At 47.6% G+C, this 15,347-nt stretch overlaps 1 protein-coding gene across 1 annotated transcript in view; it reads right to left on the bottom strand.

Moving 5' to 3' along the window:
• The window catches only part of LOC130485694 (N-acetylated-alpha-linked acidic dipeptidase 2-like), a 31,749-nt gene that overhangs the window by 558 nt on the left and 15,844 nt on the right, over nucleotides 1-15,347 (bottom strand). Inside the window, exons 11-17 of the mRNA XM_056858933.1 lie at nucleotides 13,783-13,846; nucleotides 11,138-11,205; nucleotides 8,351-8,442; nucleotides 6,096-6,186; nucleotides 4,196-4,460; nucleotides 2,602-2,683; nucleotides 808-900 (exon numbers count right to left, since the gene is read on the bottom strand). Coding sequence (XP_056714911.1) covers nucleotides 808-900; nucleotides 2,602-2,683; nucleotides 4,196-4,460; nucleotides 6,096-6,186; nucleotides 8,351-8,442; nucleotides 11,138-11,205; nucleotides 13,783-13,846 — 755 coding nt within the window. The remainder of the gene's footprint in view (nucleotides 1-807; nucleotides 901-2,601; nucleotides 2,684-4,195; nucleotides 4,461-6,095; nucleotides 6,187-8,350; nucleotides 8,443-11,137; nucleotides 11,206-13,782; nucleotides 13,847-15,347) is intronic.

The following is a 15,347-nucleotide window of genomic DNA, read 5'->3' as shown; positions in this document are numbered from 1 at the left end:
GACCAATGGATGGGCCAGGCTAGCCTGATCTCATCAGATCTCAGAAGCTAAGCAGGGTCGCCCTTGGTTAGAATTTGAATGGGAGACCACCAAGGAAGTTCAGGGTTGTTGTGCGGAGGCAGGCAATGGTAAACCACCTGTGTCTCTGCCTTGACCTGGATGGCCCAGGCTAGCCTGCACTCATCAGATCTCAGAAGCTAACCAGGTTCAGCCCTGGTTAGTACTTGGACGGGAGACCACCAAGGAGTCCAGGGTTCCTGTACAGAGGCAGGCAATGGCAAACCACCTCTCCTCGCCTCTTGCTTTGAAAACCCTATGGGGTTGCCGTAAGTCAGCTGTGACTCGACAGCAATAAAGAAGTCCTCATGGCTCCAAAAGCCAACAATGTGACATTTCAAACGGCTCAATCAGATTGGGAATGAAGTGTCACTTCCCTGCTCTCCCCCTTACTAGCAAGACCAGGATAAATTACACCAAAGTCTTCAGCACGCAGAGGAGCGTTCTATTCGGTTGTGAAAATTACAATCTGCTTCTCAGACCAAAATCTCACCGCATACAAAAGACGGTCTTTCACAGCCTAGGAACATTCCCAGATTGTTGAACTCAAGTCACCAGGATGAACAGTTGAAAAAATAATCAACACCGCTGATGATATACAAAATATAAATGACCAACAGACCATATGCCGCCATCGAAACTATTCAGCTTCCGCTGAAGGGGAGGGGGGTATTCCTCCCCTCCCCCATTTAAATCTGGTCTCAGTACTGCAAGAAGCAGCACAGAAAACAACTTGGCAGGCGCTTTTACCTGTAAAACTGTCTGCCTGGCAAGCCCAGCGGGTCCGTGAATGCTCTCTCGAGGAGCATCAGCTGATCGTTCATGCGCCGCACGGCCAGGGGACTGCGGGAGACGGAGAGAACAGGCAGATGTTAGTCACTCCCAGGCATGGATAAGACACCGGAACCTGCTTACCTTGAGGTTTCTACCGCAGCCAGGTCAATCAATCAATCTTTATTAAAAACAGTCAAAGACCACCACGCCGCAGCCAAGTCTCTTTCCTTCCCAATCAGCCGGAAGTATTTTTGCAACCTATTTGGAACATCCACACCATTTTATCTGGGGTTTTTTTTCTTTTGTGTTCACCCTCTGGGCCACCTACCTTCCTTCCTGTTCAATTTACAACCGGCAGAAGCACAGATTTATTGAGTTTTCTTTCATTCATTCATACCCCACCATTCTCCCCGATGGGCCCACAGCAGCTTGTGACATTTTCCTCGCCTTCATTTTATCCTCACAACAACCCTGTGAGGTAGGTTAGACTGGGAGTGTGGCTGGCTCACGGTCACCCAGTGAACTTCTGTGGCACAAGAGGGGATTCAAACCCGGGTCTCCCAGATACGAGTCTGAGGCTCTTAACCACTACCCTACACTGGCTCACTAACTGAGCAGCACTAAAGGTTGCTTGAAGCACCCTGTGTGATTAGCTGAAGTAACAGCAGCCTGTAAGGAATTCTCTGGTTACAGCAGCACTGAGAAGAAACTGTGAAGGTCCGATAAAAGATGTAATAGTGGTTCCCGGCAACCTCAGGATGGGCAAATCAGGAGCCAGCCTTGGGATCATACTGCCCTTGTACAAATCTATGGTGAGACCACACTTGGAATACTGTGTACAGTTCTGGTCACCACACCTCAAAAAAGATATTGCAGCGATCAGGGGACTAGAGCAGTTGAAACGCTTAGGGCTGTTTAGCTTGGAAAGAAGGCAGTTAAGGGGAGACATGATAGAGGTCTATAAAATTATGCATGGTATGGAGAGAGTGGACAAGGATAAGCTTTTCTTCTTCTCTCATAAAACCAGAACATGGGGTCATCTACTGAAGCTGGAGGGTGAGAGATTCAAAACAAATAAAAGGAAGTATTTCTTCACAAAATGCGTAGTTAAATTGTGGAACTCCCTGCCCCAGGATGTGGTGATGGCTGCCAATTTGGAAGGCTTGAAGAGGGGAGTGGACATGTTCATGGAGGAGAGGGCTATCCATGGCTACTAGTCAAAATGGATACTAGTCATGATGCATACCTATCCTTTCCAGGATCAGAGGAGCATGCCTATTATACTAGGTGCTGTGGAACACAGGCAGGATAATGCTGCTGAAGTCGTCTTGTTTGTGGGCTTCCTAGAGGCACCTGGTTGGCCACTGTGTGAACAGACTGCTGGACGATGGACCTTGGTCTGATCCAGCATGGCCTTTCTTACATTCTTATAGGAAGAGACATTCTCCTTCCCTAAGGACCCAAAGTGGGAGGGGCTGCGGCTCAGTGGTAGAGCGTCTGCTTGGCATGCGGAAGGTCTCAGGTTCAATCCCCGGCATCTCCAGTTAAAAGTATCAGGTAGTAGGTGATGTGAAAGGCCTTTTACCTGTGGAGCTGCTGCCAGTCTGAGTAAACAATACTGACCTTGATGGTCTGATGCAGTATGAGCCAGCTTCATGTGAGCTACCCCCTCTGGAATTGTTCTATTTCTGTGGTTCAGTCTGCTTTGTGAATATGACCGAGACATTTAGATGCATTTAGGTGGAGAATTTTTGTTTTCTTTTTACTTACTTGTTCTTATCAAGCTGTGACAGCCTTTGGTGAAAATCTGCTGCAGCTGCTGTGAAATTAGCCACGGAGGAAAAAAGAGGACCTGGAAATACAGAAAGGCCATTTATGCAGGGGTATTTAGCTCCCGATCCCTGCTGGACTGCTTCAAGGCTACCTTTGCATTATTCATGATTTTCTGACCTTTAGAAGTCACCTCGCTCCCGCCTCGTTCTTTCCCCGCAGTTCTAGGATGCTGTTTTATAACAACTTTAAATTCTGCTTCAAGGCAAGAGCAAGGCAAATCCCCACCATTTCCATGCATAGTCCTAACTTTGGGGTTTCTCTCCCCACGTCCATTCAGACGTCTCCCTTCCACATGTCTGTCCCTCCCATCCAACCCCTTCCCTCAAAGCGAAGCACAAAAGAGGGAGTGAAACCTTCATGAAATGTGCAGGAAGAGACTGGAAGGCAGCTCCTGGCAGGGAGCTGTTGAATGAGGGGAGGAATACTCAGCTTTGCAAAAGTACACACACAGACAGGGAGTAGTCCCTTTAAGAGCTGACCCGCCCCCTGCAAGTAAACTGCAACAAGTCTGCATTTTCAGGGGGAGGGACTAAGAAGCTCTGTGATTCACTGGGGACACATAATTAATCATAAGGTACTCCTGGAATTTCTTGGGGGCAGAGCCCTCATGCATATGATGCTTGAGAATTCAGATCAGAAAACTGTGCAGCAAACCAAACATAAACTTCCCCTGCATAAATGACCAAAGAGTCTTGGAGTCAATAGCTCGAGGAGGGGGTGTGGGGGAGAGAAACCATTTCTCTATTGTGTGTGCGTGGGGAATCTCCTCTTTCTTTCAGGAAAACAAATAAATTAATGCTGGAAATCCCCAGGACTGACTGGCAGGCACCCCTGCAGGTTGAAAGGTGACCATCAAGGTCTATTCTGACTGACAGCAGCTCTCCCTTTTAATGGGAGATGCCAGCGAATAATGCTTTTAGTAGAAAACGTTTTGAAGAAGGGAAAACCCCAACATGCACCTTGACTTTGGCATTTTGTTGTACTTCGTAGCACTTTGCCAGAGGGGAGGGGTAAAAAAAATTGGGATTGGAACTCATTATTCCCATCCGCTCAGTAAAGATTTTGCATGCACATTTACTGTCTCCCTTGCTGATGGAGAAACGAACACATGAAGCTGCCTTATTCTACATCAGACCCTTGGTCCATCAAAGTCAGTATTGTCTACTCAGACCGACGGCACCTCTCCAGGGTCTCAGGCAGAGGTCTTTCACATGACCTATTGCCAGATCTTTTTAAGAGGATTTGCTAGGGTTTGAACCTGGGACCTTCTGCACGCCAAACAAATGCTGTACCACTGAGCCACAGCCCCTCCCACCAGTATTGTCTATTGAGACTGACTGTGGCTCTCCAGGGTCTTATGCAGAGGTCTATCACATCACCTACTGCCATACCCTTTAACTGGAGATGCAGGGAATTGAACCTGGAACCTTCTGCATGCCAACCAGATGCTCTACCACTGAGCCACTGAGACGCAGCCATGGAAAAAAGCAAAGGTGGATGGATTTTAAGTTCTGTTTCAAGTAACACTCACCAAAGGATACTTCGTAAGTCTCAAGTTCTGCCTTGTGTTTCTGGGCCAAATCGTTGATCTCCTGGGTGTAGGATCTCAGAGCTTCCGCATAATCTTGGCAATTGAAAGGAATGACTTGGGAGTCAGCAAGTTCGTAAACCAAGCTTCCTCGGATCTGAGCGACGGTGAGCTGCTTCCTGAAAGTGGGGTCATAAAACCTCTCCACCAACTCAAAGGTCTCATAGATTGTGTGGTAGACAGGATAGCTACTGAATTTGTCCAGTTTCTGGAGAGGGGATTGAAGAAGTGGAACAAACGTCAAATTACTACAGCCTCAACATCATGAAGGCAAGTTTCTACTTGTCACCATAGGGCCAAACCAGATATTACGCTGGGTGTCTTGAATTCAACCATCAGGTCATGTAGACCCAATTTCTGACTGGCTCAATGGCACGTAGGGTTGCCAGCTACAGGATGAGAAATACCTGGAGATGTTGGAGGTGGAGCCTGAGGAGGGTGGGATTTGGAGACAGGAGGGACTCCAATGGGGTATAATGCCATAGAGTCCATCTTCCAAAGTGGCCATTTTCTCCTGGTGAACTGATCTCTGTTGCCAGGAGATCAATTGTAATAGCGGGAGATCTCCAGGTGCCACCTGAAGGGTGGCAACCCTAATGGCATGAGATATCACTGGTTAAGCCTTCCCCTCCCCCATGCTGTTCTTCCTGCCTTGAAACAGACCTGTAGACTTGCTCCTTGCCTTGTTGGGGAAGATATACAAGGTAGATGTATCAGTTTCTGCCCTGACCTGGATGGTCCAGGCTAGCCTGATCTCGTCAGATCTCAGAAGCTAAGCAGAGTCAGCCCTGGCAAGTATTTGGATGGGAGACCACCAAAGAAGTCCAGGGTCACTATGCAGAGGAAGGCAACAGCAAACCACCTCTGTTAGTCTCTTGCCTTGAAAACCCTACGGAGGTGCCCTAAGTCAGCCGTGACTTGACAGCACCTTTACACACACATATCAGTTTCCATGTTTAGCAAATGGGAAACACAGTGGCAAAAATGGCACAATGTGGGAAGACTTAACCCTTGCATCGCAGTCCCCATTGGCTTTGGGCCTCTGTGCATCTGATAATTAAATTTTACAGACGGCCAGAAATTATGTTTACAAATAATGGGGAAGACAAATTTCATAAAGGGTTGCATGTTATCTTTACAGCCATGAAAACTAGTAACATGCTTAAAAAAAAAGAGGAGAATCTTAGAATGCTGAATCTTGCATCCAATACTCAATTCCACACTTGCCTGCTGCAAATGTACGACACATACTCCTCTCTGTAAGGAGAGCCAGCATGGTGTAGTGCTTAAGAGCGATGGACTCTAATCTTGAGAAACGGGTTTGATTCCCCACTCCTCCACATGAGCGGCAGACTCTAATCTGGAGAACCAGGTTGGTTTCCCCACTCCTATACATGAAACCCGCTGAGTGCGCTTGGGCTAGTCACAGTTCTCTCAGAACTCTCTCAGCCCCACCTACCTCACAAGGTGTCTGTTGTGGGGAGAGGAAGGGAAGGCGGTTGTAAGCCGGTTTGATTCTCCTTAAAAGCTAGAGAAAGTCGGCATATAAAAATCAACTCTTCTTCTTCTAAGATGGACAGTGTATTAAACATTACAATAAATACTTTTAATAAAAAAATATATTCCACCAAGCTCTACGGGACTCAGTGCCAAATCGCTGGGCAGCCTTGTCATGTAAATCCAGCCGGAGCTTCCACAAAGACGGGATAAATCCTTGCCCATTTTTCTCTTTAAAAGGACACAGCAAGGAGGAAAGAAAGCCCTCTCGACGGCTCGTTCGTAGTTCTCGAAAAATAAATCCACCAACGGCGGGGGCAGCTTTCAGACAAGCTGGTCGGCTTACCCTGTTCTTGGTGTAACGGGCTCTGCCAGACGTGATCCCCAGCCGCTGGAAGTACGCTTCAAAATCGCTGCCCGATCCCAGCTTGTTTATTCTACCCAGAGAACAGAGACATTCGAGTTAGACCACCTTCGAAGCCTTGAAAAGAGAGAAGTTGTCCTTTGCAAGGATAAAGATCACTTTGGTTAGGGCTCCAATGGGCTGAAGCTGGCAGAGGAAAAGTGAGAGAGATAAGGAAGCACTGGAATTAGGCCTCCAGTTGGCCATCCTCACCCCACAGGGTTGACAGCTCCCGGTTGGGAAATACCTGGAGATTTTAAGGGCAGAGCCTTAGGAGGGTGGGGTCTGGGGAGGGGAGGGACTCAATGCCATAGAGTCCAATTGCCAAAGCAGCTATTTTCTCTAGGGGAACTGATCTCTATCGGCTGGAGATTAGTTGTAACAGCAGGAGATCCCCAGTCACCACCTGGAGGTTGGCAACCCTACTGCCCCAAGGGGTTTTGTGGCGGTGTGGCGATGGTGCCCCCACCCCCAAATCCCTTTTTTTCCTGTATCTAGACTGGAAATGTTTGTCTGTGCCACATGTTGGCAAGAAGGCTTATGGGTAAGAGGGTGAGCCCTCCAGGGGAAAAGGCCCCCAAGTATGCCAAGTTTGGGAGAACACAACAGCCTTGGCCAGTGAGTAGCAGCAATTTTGGAATGGCCCACAACACCTCTAGAATGGTGCCTGGAAGCCCACCTGACACTAGGAGAGGGGATGAGCCCCCCACACACTCACACACCATTTCCTGATAGAGCAGGAGTAAGGCCCGTGGGTGGATCCGGCCCCTTGAGAGCTTTTATCCTCCCCGAGAGCCAGCTGAGGAAGCCACCCCCCCACACACACTCTTGATTTGGGCTGGCGAGCCATGGCCCGGCCCGACCCAGTGACATTTGCGTCATATCCGACCCTTGTAACAATTGATTTCGACACCCCTGTGCTAGAGCCAAGGCAATGGGATAACAGAGCACCAGAATTCAATATAAAAAGGGACATTCAGGCGCTTGCATTTCTGTTCCCGTCCATGCTGGAGGAGAGAGAGGAAAGATGCGCCCCGGAGTTTATACCCCCCCGGCCACAATGTATTTAGATTCTGAAATGTTTAGCTCAGGGGTTCTCCTGGCACCCATTGGCTCACCTGCCTGACTGTTACAGACAACCTGGCCGATCAAGGATGCCTGCTGGTGGTGATTGGCTTACCTGCCAGCCTGTCAACGGCTGTCGAATTAGGGTCAGAGCAGCGCAGTCAGAGGATGCAAGGAATAAGGACAAGCGGGAATATAGGGAAGGAAGCTCGGGAGAGAGAGAGTTCTGCAGGAAAACAAGGAGAGGAAGGAAAGTCAGCAGGCAGAGATCTGAACAGGAATGGAAGCAGAGGAGAAAGCGGGCAGAGAGGGGCACGTGGCCGAGAGCTGATATTGAGCTGAAACTGCGAGCCAAATCCTTGGCCGCCGGCCCACAAGCTATGGCTGCATTGAGACATCGACACTGAACCATGGCTTGATCAAATTTGGTCAAATCTGAATGCAGGCTGTCCGTCAAACCAGGATGTCAGACTAGGGTTTGCAGCTGGTTTCCTCATTTGTACTAATTTTTTCATCAGTACTGGCCTCTTTGTTCCCCCCCACCCCCACCACTCTCCCTTTTTTTGGGCTCATATACTGTGCCAATTATTTGTGGGGGCTTTGTACATTGTCCTATCATGTGGGGGCCCTGGCTGCCTTTCCAGGCCCACATTGGCCTCTACGTGATACTAACCGAGCGCCACTTGTCTGTTAATTTATTGATGTTTTATGGGCTGTTAAACTGTTTTAATTATATTGTGATTTTATTGTATTTTACACTATTTTACTGTACTGAAATCATGTTGTTACCCGCCCTGAGCCCAGCTTTGGCCAGGGATTGAGGGCGGGGTAGAAATCTAATTAAATAAAAATAAATAAAATAAATAATTGCTGTTGGTTTGTGATTAAAAAACAACAACCACACACACACACACACACACAACCTTGCACATCAGCAAGAAGGTTCCTCATGCCAAAAGAGAGCGCTGACATTAGTGGGACAGGTTCGTGGGGTCCTACCCAGTGCCTTTGAAGAGCAGCGGGATCGTGTGGAAGTTTTATCCACGGCGACAGAGCTTTGGTGGCTCACCCGCACATGCAAACCCATCCAGTTAGGAATGCGCGCGTGAGAATCAAACTGGGGGATCTCTTACCTGGGAAGATGCGGGCTTTTAGGGGAAGGGTCCTTATCGAGCCAGCTCTCGTAGAGCGATTTGCTTTCGTACCCTTCGTCGGGGCTTGAGATCTGGAGAGGAAAATGGACACGTTAGGGTAATTATTACTGTTACTGCCACCAATTGAACCCCATTTTTCCCCTAAGACATTAGAGGGGCCCAGAAAGCACCTAAAATGGACCGATTCCCTTCCACCATCTAAAGAAAGAAATGAGTCACAAACAGCGTAGTAGAGGTTCAGGAGGGTAGTTGCGTTGGTCAGCAATAGAAGAGTCCAGATTCAAATCCCATAGTACCTTAGAGACCAACAAGATTTTGTGGGTATGGGCTTTGATGCTCGAAAGCTTATAACCCCCCAAATCTTGTTGGACTCTAAGGTGCTACTGGACTTGAATCTAAACAGAAAAGGAGAAAGTTATCCTTTTGGTCGACACGTTCTAGAGGAACTCAGAGGGGTTTACTTCCAAGTAGCTAGTAACACTTAGTAAAGAACATGAGCTTGCGACCCAAAGGGTCCAAATCTTGCCTTTGCTACTAACTCGCTAATCTTAGGCAAGCTATACTCCCTTATCTGAACTAGGAGGCTAACAGCCCTCTGTGCAGGGTGGTTGTAAGGATTTCAAGCACCAGGTTGCATCCAATAATTGTTTTCTAGTTGAGGGGCTCTTCTGCCAGTGGAGGAAGGAGGCAATTTTTTCCCACCCTTCCCCTTTCACTACAGACTACCACATTGTTCCTGGGGGAAACTCTGGGGTGCTGTGGACTAATATAGGCAGGGGAATGGGAAGTTCTGTTGTACAGACTGAAACCTACTCGCAGTTAACTGGATATAACCCAATGTATAAACCATTTTGAACACTAGAAGTATTCTATAAATGCTAAGAATTCGTTTGTGTCTGTAAGATCAGGTTCCCTGAACCCTGGGACTGCAGATGGTATATGCAGTGGGAGAGTGTTGTACGCTCACACCTGTCTTTGTGATCTTAGGGGCTAGAAACTTGAAATGAAAGATACAGTTAAGAAGCTGAGTTCTGCTCCCTACCAACAGTTTTCTATGCCTTTTGTGCCCTTGAACGGAGTCGCCAAACACACCTGCGTCTATTTCCATCACCTAGGACAGCCATGCTGGGACCAGGGTTGCTAGCTTCCAGGCGGGGCCTGGCAAGCTCCCGGGATTGCAACTGATCTTCCAAGCTCCAGAGATCAATTCTCTTGGAGAAAATGGAAGGTGGACTCTATAGCGGGGGTGTCGAACTCAATTGTTACGAGGGCCGGATATGACATAAATGCCACTTGGCTGGGCCAGGCCTCACCAGCCCAGATCGAGGGGAGGGGTGGCTGCCTTGAATGGCTCGCAGGCCGGATCAGAGATCTCAAGGGGCCGGATCTGGCCTGCGGGCCTTATGTTTGACACCTAGGGTTGCCAACTGCCAGGTAGTTTTGAGCACAAGGCTTCTGTAACAATACACAGGAATATTTAATATGCTAACAATTTATCAAGGTTGTAAAAAGGACTGAACAATAATAATCTTACCACTGCCACACATGAGTGGTAAGATTATTGTTGTTCAGTCCTTTTTACAACCTTGATAAATTGTTAGCATATTAAATATTCCAGTATATTGTTACAGAAGCCTTGTGCTCAATATATGAGAAGAATAACTGAAGAAGCAATTTGCGAAATGACTACCAAACTAGAGGAGTCATCTTGTTGCTGTTGAAGAATTTTTGCTTATTGTACCAATAACAGAGGTGTAGCAACCTTTATTTATGTTGGATTTATACTCAGGATATTTTGGTTAATTGTTAATTGATTAATTGTGGTCTGTGTATGTGAGCATCATTTCCATTGGGAAAGAATATTGTTCAATATACTTTGTTTTATCTACTTGTGCATATAATTGGTATTAATAGCAGAAATTCTGTTTCAGTAAAGTGTATTATTCATATGAGCCACGTGCTGTTATTATTGCCAAATTCACTATTGTCAGCATAGGTTTGTTGTTATCTTAAACTGCCAGGTAGTAGCAGGAGATCTCCTGCTAATTCAACTGATCTCCAGCCGTTAGAGATCAGATCACCTGGAGAAAAATGGCTGCTTTGGCAATTGGCCTCTATGGCATTGAAGTCCCTCCCCTCCCCAAACCCTGCCCTCTTCAGGCTCCGCCCCCCAAATCTTCCGCCAGTTGCAAAAAGGGACCTGGCAGCCCTATTGACACCCCTGTTGTAGTCGAACTCATTTGTTACGAGTGCCGGATATGACATTCTTTTACAAATGGGTTTTTAAAAAGGTGATATTGATGAACAAAACACATCTGTTAGTGAGGACTTTCTGCAATTAAGACTCAGAAGATGCTCTATGGGGGGGACGTTACTGTGATGATGTTTTTTCAAACCAAAAACATCTGTATCAGGGGTGTCGAACTCAATTGTTACGAGGGCCAGATATGACATAAATGTCACTTTGTCGGGTCTGGCCATGCCTTGCCAGCCCAGATTGAGAGTGGGAAGAGGGTGGCTGCCTTGGCCGGCTCGTGGGCCAGATAAAAGCTCTCAAGGGGCCAGATCTGACCCTCGGGCCTTATGTTTGACACCCCTGCTCTATAGTACTATACCCTGCTGAAGTCCCATCCCTCCCCAAACCCTCCCCTCCCCAGCCCTTCCCCCCAAATCTCCAGTAATTTCCTAGCCCAGAGTCGGCAAGCCTAGCTGGGACTCAAAGAAAGGGTGGCAAGAGTGGAGCTGGACAGACAAGACAGTTTGTACCTCTTTGGTTAAACGGTAAACCAGCTGGTTGAGAAGGGGAGAGCAGTCAACTCTTAACGTGTAGTTGCCTGAAAGTCGACACACAGACAGGAGATAATTTATAGAAAATGCAAATGGGCCATTAAAGAAAAAAACAGAAATCTGACTTTTTTTTTTAAGTGTGGCCTTTACATGGTGCATGTTTTCCTCTTCAATAAATAAAACCTTCTGCACATCTTAAAAAAGCAGCTCTTCTCCTTACTGAGCAATTTGGTTAAGAACATAAGAAAGGCCCTGCTGGATCAGGCCAAGGTCTGACCTGGCCCAGGCTAGCCTGATCTCATCAGATCTCAGAAGCAAAGCAGGGTCAGCCCTCGTTAGTACTTGGATGGGAGACCACTAAGGAAATCCAGGGTTGCTGTGCAGAGGCAGGCAATGGCAAACCACCTCTGTTTGTCTCTTGCCTTGAAGACCTTATGAGATCGTCATAACTCGTCTGTGACTTGACTGCAAAAACAAGAACATATTGTAAGATGCCTTGAATTGCAAGGGAAAGGGTGGGGCATTAAATATGTCAATAAACAAATCAAAATAAATAATCTCTTGGAGAAAATTGGCATTTGAAAATTCTAGATTGCCCTCCAAAGATTGCAGGTTTCAATTGAACATTAGGAGAACTCCCTAGTGGTTACATTTGCCTAGAGGGGGTGCTCGCCTCTCACTCACTGGAGGTTTTCAAGCAGAACCAGGGGCAGTCATCTTCATGGGATGCTCTAGTCTGAATATCCTGCACTGAGCAGAAAGTTGGACTGGATGACCTCTATGGGTCCGTCTAGCTCACAGGCAGGACACTGTTGGCTCTGAACCAAGTTTAAGCTCTTTATGCATCAATACAACACACACACTTCTCTGACAGCTGGTTCTCTCTTTAGCTCAGCATGAAGGCTATCAGCAAGGACAGCTCTAATCTCTTCCTGGTCTCCTTGCGACTTTGGAATATTTAAAAGTTCAGCTTCGGTCTCCCTCCCACATTGTTTCATAATGGTGGAGAACTGGAGGAATGTCTTGGGGAGAGTGGATCTGTGACATTTTTAAACAGCTGCTTTCTCTCACCAGGAGGGTACGGCGAGGTACGATTCCCCCCCTACCACCACCCGATTTCTTCAGCTTGTGTAAACGTGCCCCCACATGGCAAAGCCAGAAATTGTACACATACTAGCGGGGGGAATTTTTCAGCAATTCCAAACGCTGGAGATAGAAATCTTCCAGAGGTTAATGGCTTGCATGTATAGCCCCAATCCAGATCAGAGCTATACGGAACAAGGGATTTAGCCCTTCAGACCCCCTACTTCCTTTTGCTGATTGAAAACACGCATCATCTGCCTTTCTTAGGAATTTGAGCAGACAGGTTTTAAAGGAAATGTCTTCCCCCTCCCCCAGAAAACTGTTAATAGCAGCATAGGAAGCCCAGTTTCAATTAGTGAAGCTAGAAGAGGCTTGAACTGGGTACAGTTCTGGTCACCACACCTAAAAAAAGGATATTACAGAGCTTGAGAAGGTGCAGGAAAGACCGGGGACTAGAGCAACTGCCCTTCAAGGAGAGGTTAAAATATTTAGGGCTGTTTAGCTTGGAAAGAAGGCGGTTAAGGGGAGACATGATAGGGGTCTATAAAATCATGCGTGGTATGGAGAGAGTGGACAGGGAGAAGCTTTTCTCCCTCTCTTATAATACCAGAACGCGGGGTCATCTGCTGAAGCCGGAGGGGGAGAGATTCAAAACAGATAAAAGGAAGTATTTTTTCACACAACGCCTAGTTAAATTGTGGAACTCCCTGCCCCAAGATGTGGTGATGGCTGCCAACTTGGAAGGCTTGAAGAGGGGAGTGTTCATGGAGGAGAGGGCTACTCAGGGCTACTAGTAAAAATGGATACTAGTGCATGATGCATACCTATTCTCTCCAGTGGGTTTAATAGAGGCACCTGGTTGGCCACTGTGTGAAAAGACTGCTGGACTTGATGGACCTTGGTCTGATCCAGCCTGGCCTTTCTTATGTTCTTATGTTGAAGGGTTATTATATCCCTTTTCCCCTTCCTGTGCAAGGGAAGGACACTTGTACAATTTTTGGGGTCTGGAGAAAGGCAGGTTATAACCAATTTAAATAAATAAAATAAAGGCACCCATATTTTTTTCCTCCAAAGGGGTAAAAACAGCTCTGGGGTCATGTTCTTCAGCAGGAAAATAACAGGGGGAATCAAAGGTTTAAAGGCCTACTATCCCTCCCGCTCTGACCTGGATGGCTGAGGCTAGTCTGATCTCATCAGATCTCAGAAGCTAAGCAGTCAGCCCTGGTTAGTATTTGGATGGGAGACCACCAAGGAATGCCAGGGTTGCTGTGCAGAGGAAGGCAATGGCAAACCATCTCTGTTGGTCTCCAGCCATGAAAGCCCTACAGGGTCGCCATAAGTCAGAGGTGACTTGATGGCAAACCCGCCCCCACCCCTTGTACCGTTTGCCCCCTCCAAAAGGCAGCCCTGGTAGCTGCGCTTGAAGAATGCATCTTAAAACGATCACAGAAATAAATGTAAGATACAGCTCCACCTTGAGAGATAGGACACAGGGTCTCTTGCAGAACCGAAACCCAAATTCCAATTTTCAGAATACTCACCCTCTATAGAAGAGTCTGTGTTGATATAAGCGACAGCCCGGGCCTGAAGGATTTTGGCATTCTCCTGCAATTGTGAGATTAAAAATAAAAGCTTTTTCATCTTCTCCAACTCGTTGCTCAACAGGAGATATTGGCACAGGCCACAAACATCCCAGTAGAAAGGGGACTGACAACTTGAGAGAGACGCATCAGCCCCGTCTGCTTGCACACCAAATGCGCATGGAGGGGAATGCAACTGGGCTCGCTGCCCCGATGTCCTGGACCTCAGGTAAATGCCTGCAGCGAGCCCATGGATTCGAACACAGGTTCTCCTGTGGGATCAGGGGCCCCCTGCTTTCTGCAGCATCCCTGATCACAAGATGGGGGCACATCTGCACATCAAAGCTCTCTGAAGATATATGGCAGAATGCACAGGTGTTGGAGGGGACTGTGCTCATGATTCCACTCCCCTCTATAGGCACAGTGATTGCACGTGTAAACGCCTGCATTTACTTTATTTATACACCACCTTTCTCCCCAATGGGGATACAAAGCGGCTCAGATCGTTCCTCACACCTTCATTTTATCCTCACAACAACCCTGTGAGGTAGGTTAGGCTGAGAGGGAGTGACTGGCCCAGGGCGATCCAGCAACCATCCATGGCACAAGCGGGGATTTGAACCTGGGACTCCCAGATCCTAGCCTGACACCCTAACCACTACGCCATGCTGAAGAGGCATGTTGATTGCTAAGGACTGTTAATCGGGTAGACTTCCTTCCAAACCTTCCTCTTCCATGACTCTTTGGCTAAACCCTACTGTGCAAATTCCTTGCTGAAACTGCCCGCTGCCTTCCTCTCCCTCTGATGCCTCCCCTTCTGCTTAATTTTAATTATTTACTTCTTCTGGCAGGAGCAGCATCATGTGCAGAGATACGCAGAGATGGTGTCACATAAAACAACCCACAACAATGTGCATCAGTTTGCCCAAACAGTGTTTTGCATCAGTCAGGGCACGGGAAGTCGTAGCTCTCAACACCCTCTGCCACACTGTATGTGACACAACAAAAGAGATTCCCCTTGAACACGTGCAGAATTGCATGCATTTCCTTTGGCCATGCCTCACAGTGAGGCAGCATTGCATGATGGGATTAGCGCACTGCTGGGGCATGTTTCTAGACTATGCCATGCATCACTCTTTCTATTTCAGAAGTGTGCTTCCAAATCTGCCATCATCTACTGCTCAGTCCTTTTTAAGAAGAAGAAGAGTTGGCTTTTATATGCCGATTTCTCTACCACTTAAGGAAGAATCTAACCGGCTTACAATCACCTTCCCCTCCCCACAACAGACACCATGTGAGGTAGGTGGGGTTGAGAGAACTGTGACTAGCCCAAGGTCACCTAGCTGGCTTCCTGTGGAGGAGTGGGGAATCAAACCCAGTTCACCAGATTAGCATCCGCCGCTCATGTGGAGGAGTGGGGAATCACCGCTCCAAACCACCTCAACCACTATGCCACACTGCCAGGGATTGAACCAGGGACCTTCGGCATGCAAAGCCGATGCTCTACCACTGAGCCATAGGCTCCT

The sequence above is a fragment of the Euleptes europaea genome, chromosome 12 (genome assembly GCF_029931775.1).
Source record: "Euleptes europaea isolate rEulEur1 chromosome 12, rEulEur1.hap1, whole genome shotgun sequence".
In the NCBI taxonomy this organism is placed as follows: domain Eukaryota; kingdom Metazoa; phylum Chordata; class Lepidosauria; order Squamata; family Sphaerodactylidae; genus Euleptes; species Euleptes europaea.
This window is presented reverse-complemented; position numbering and strand designations above follow the sequence as displayed.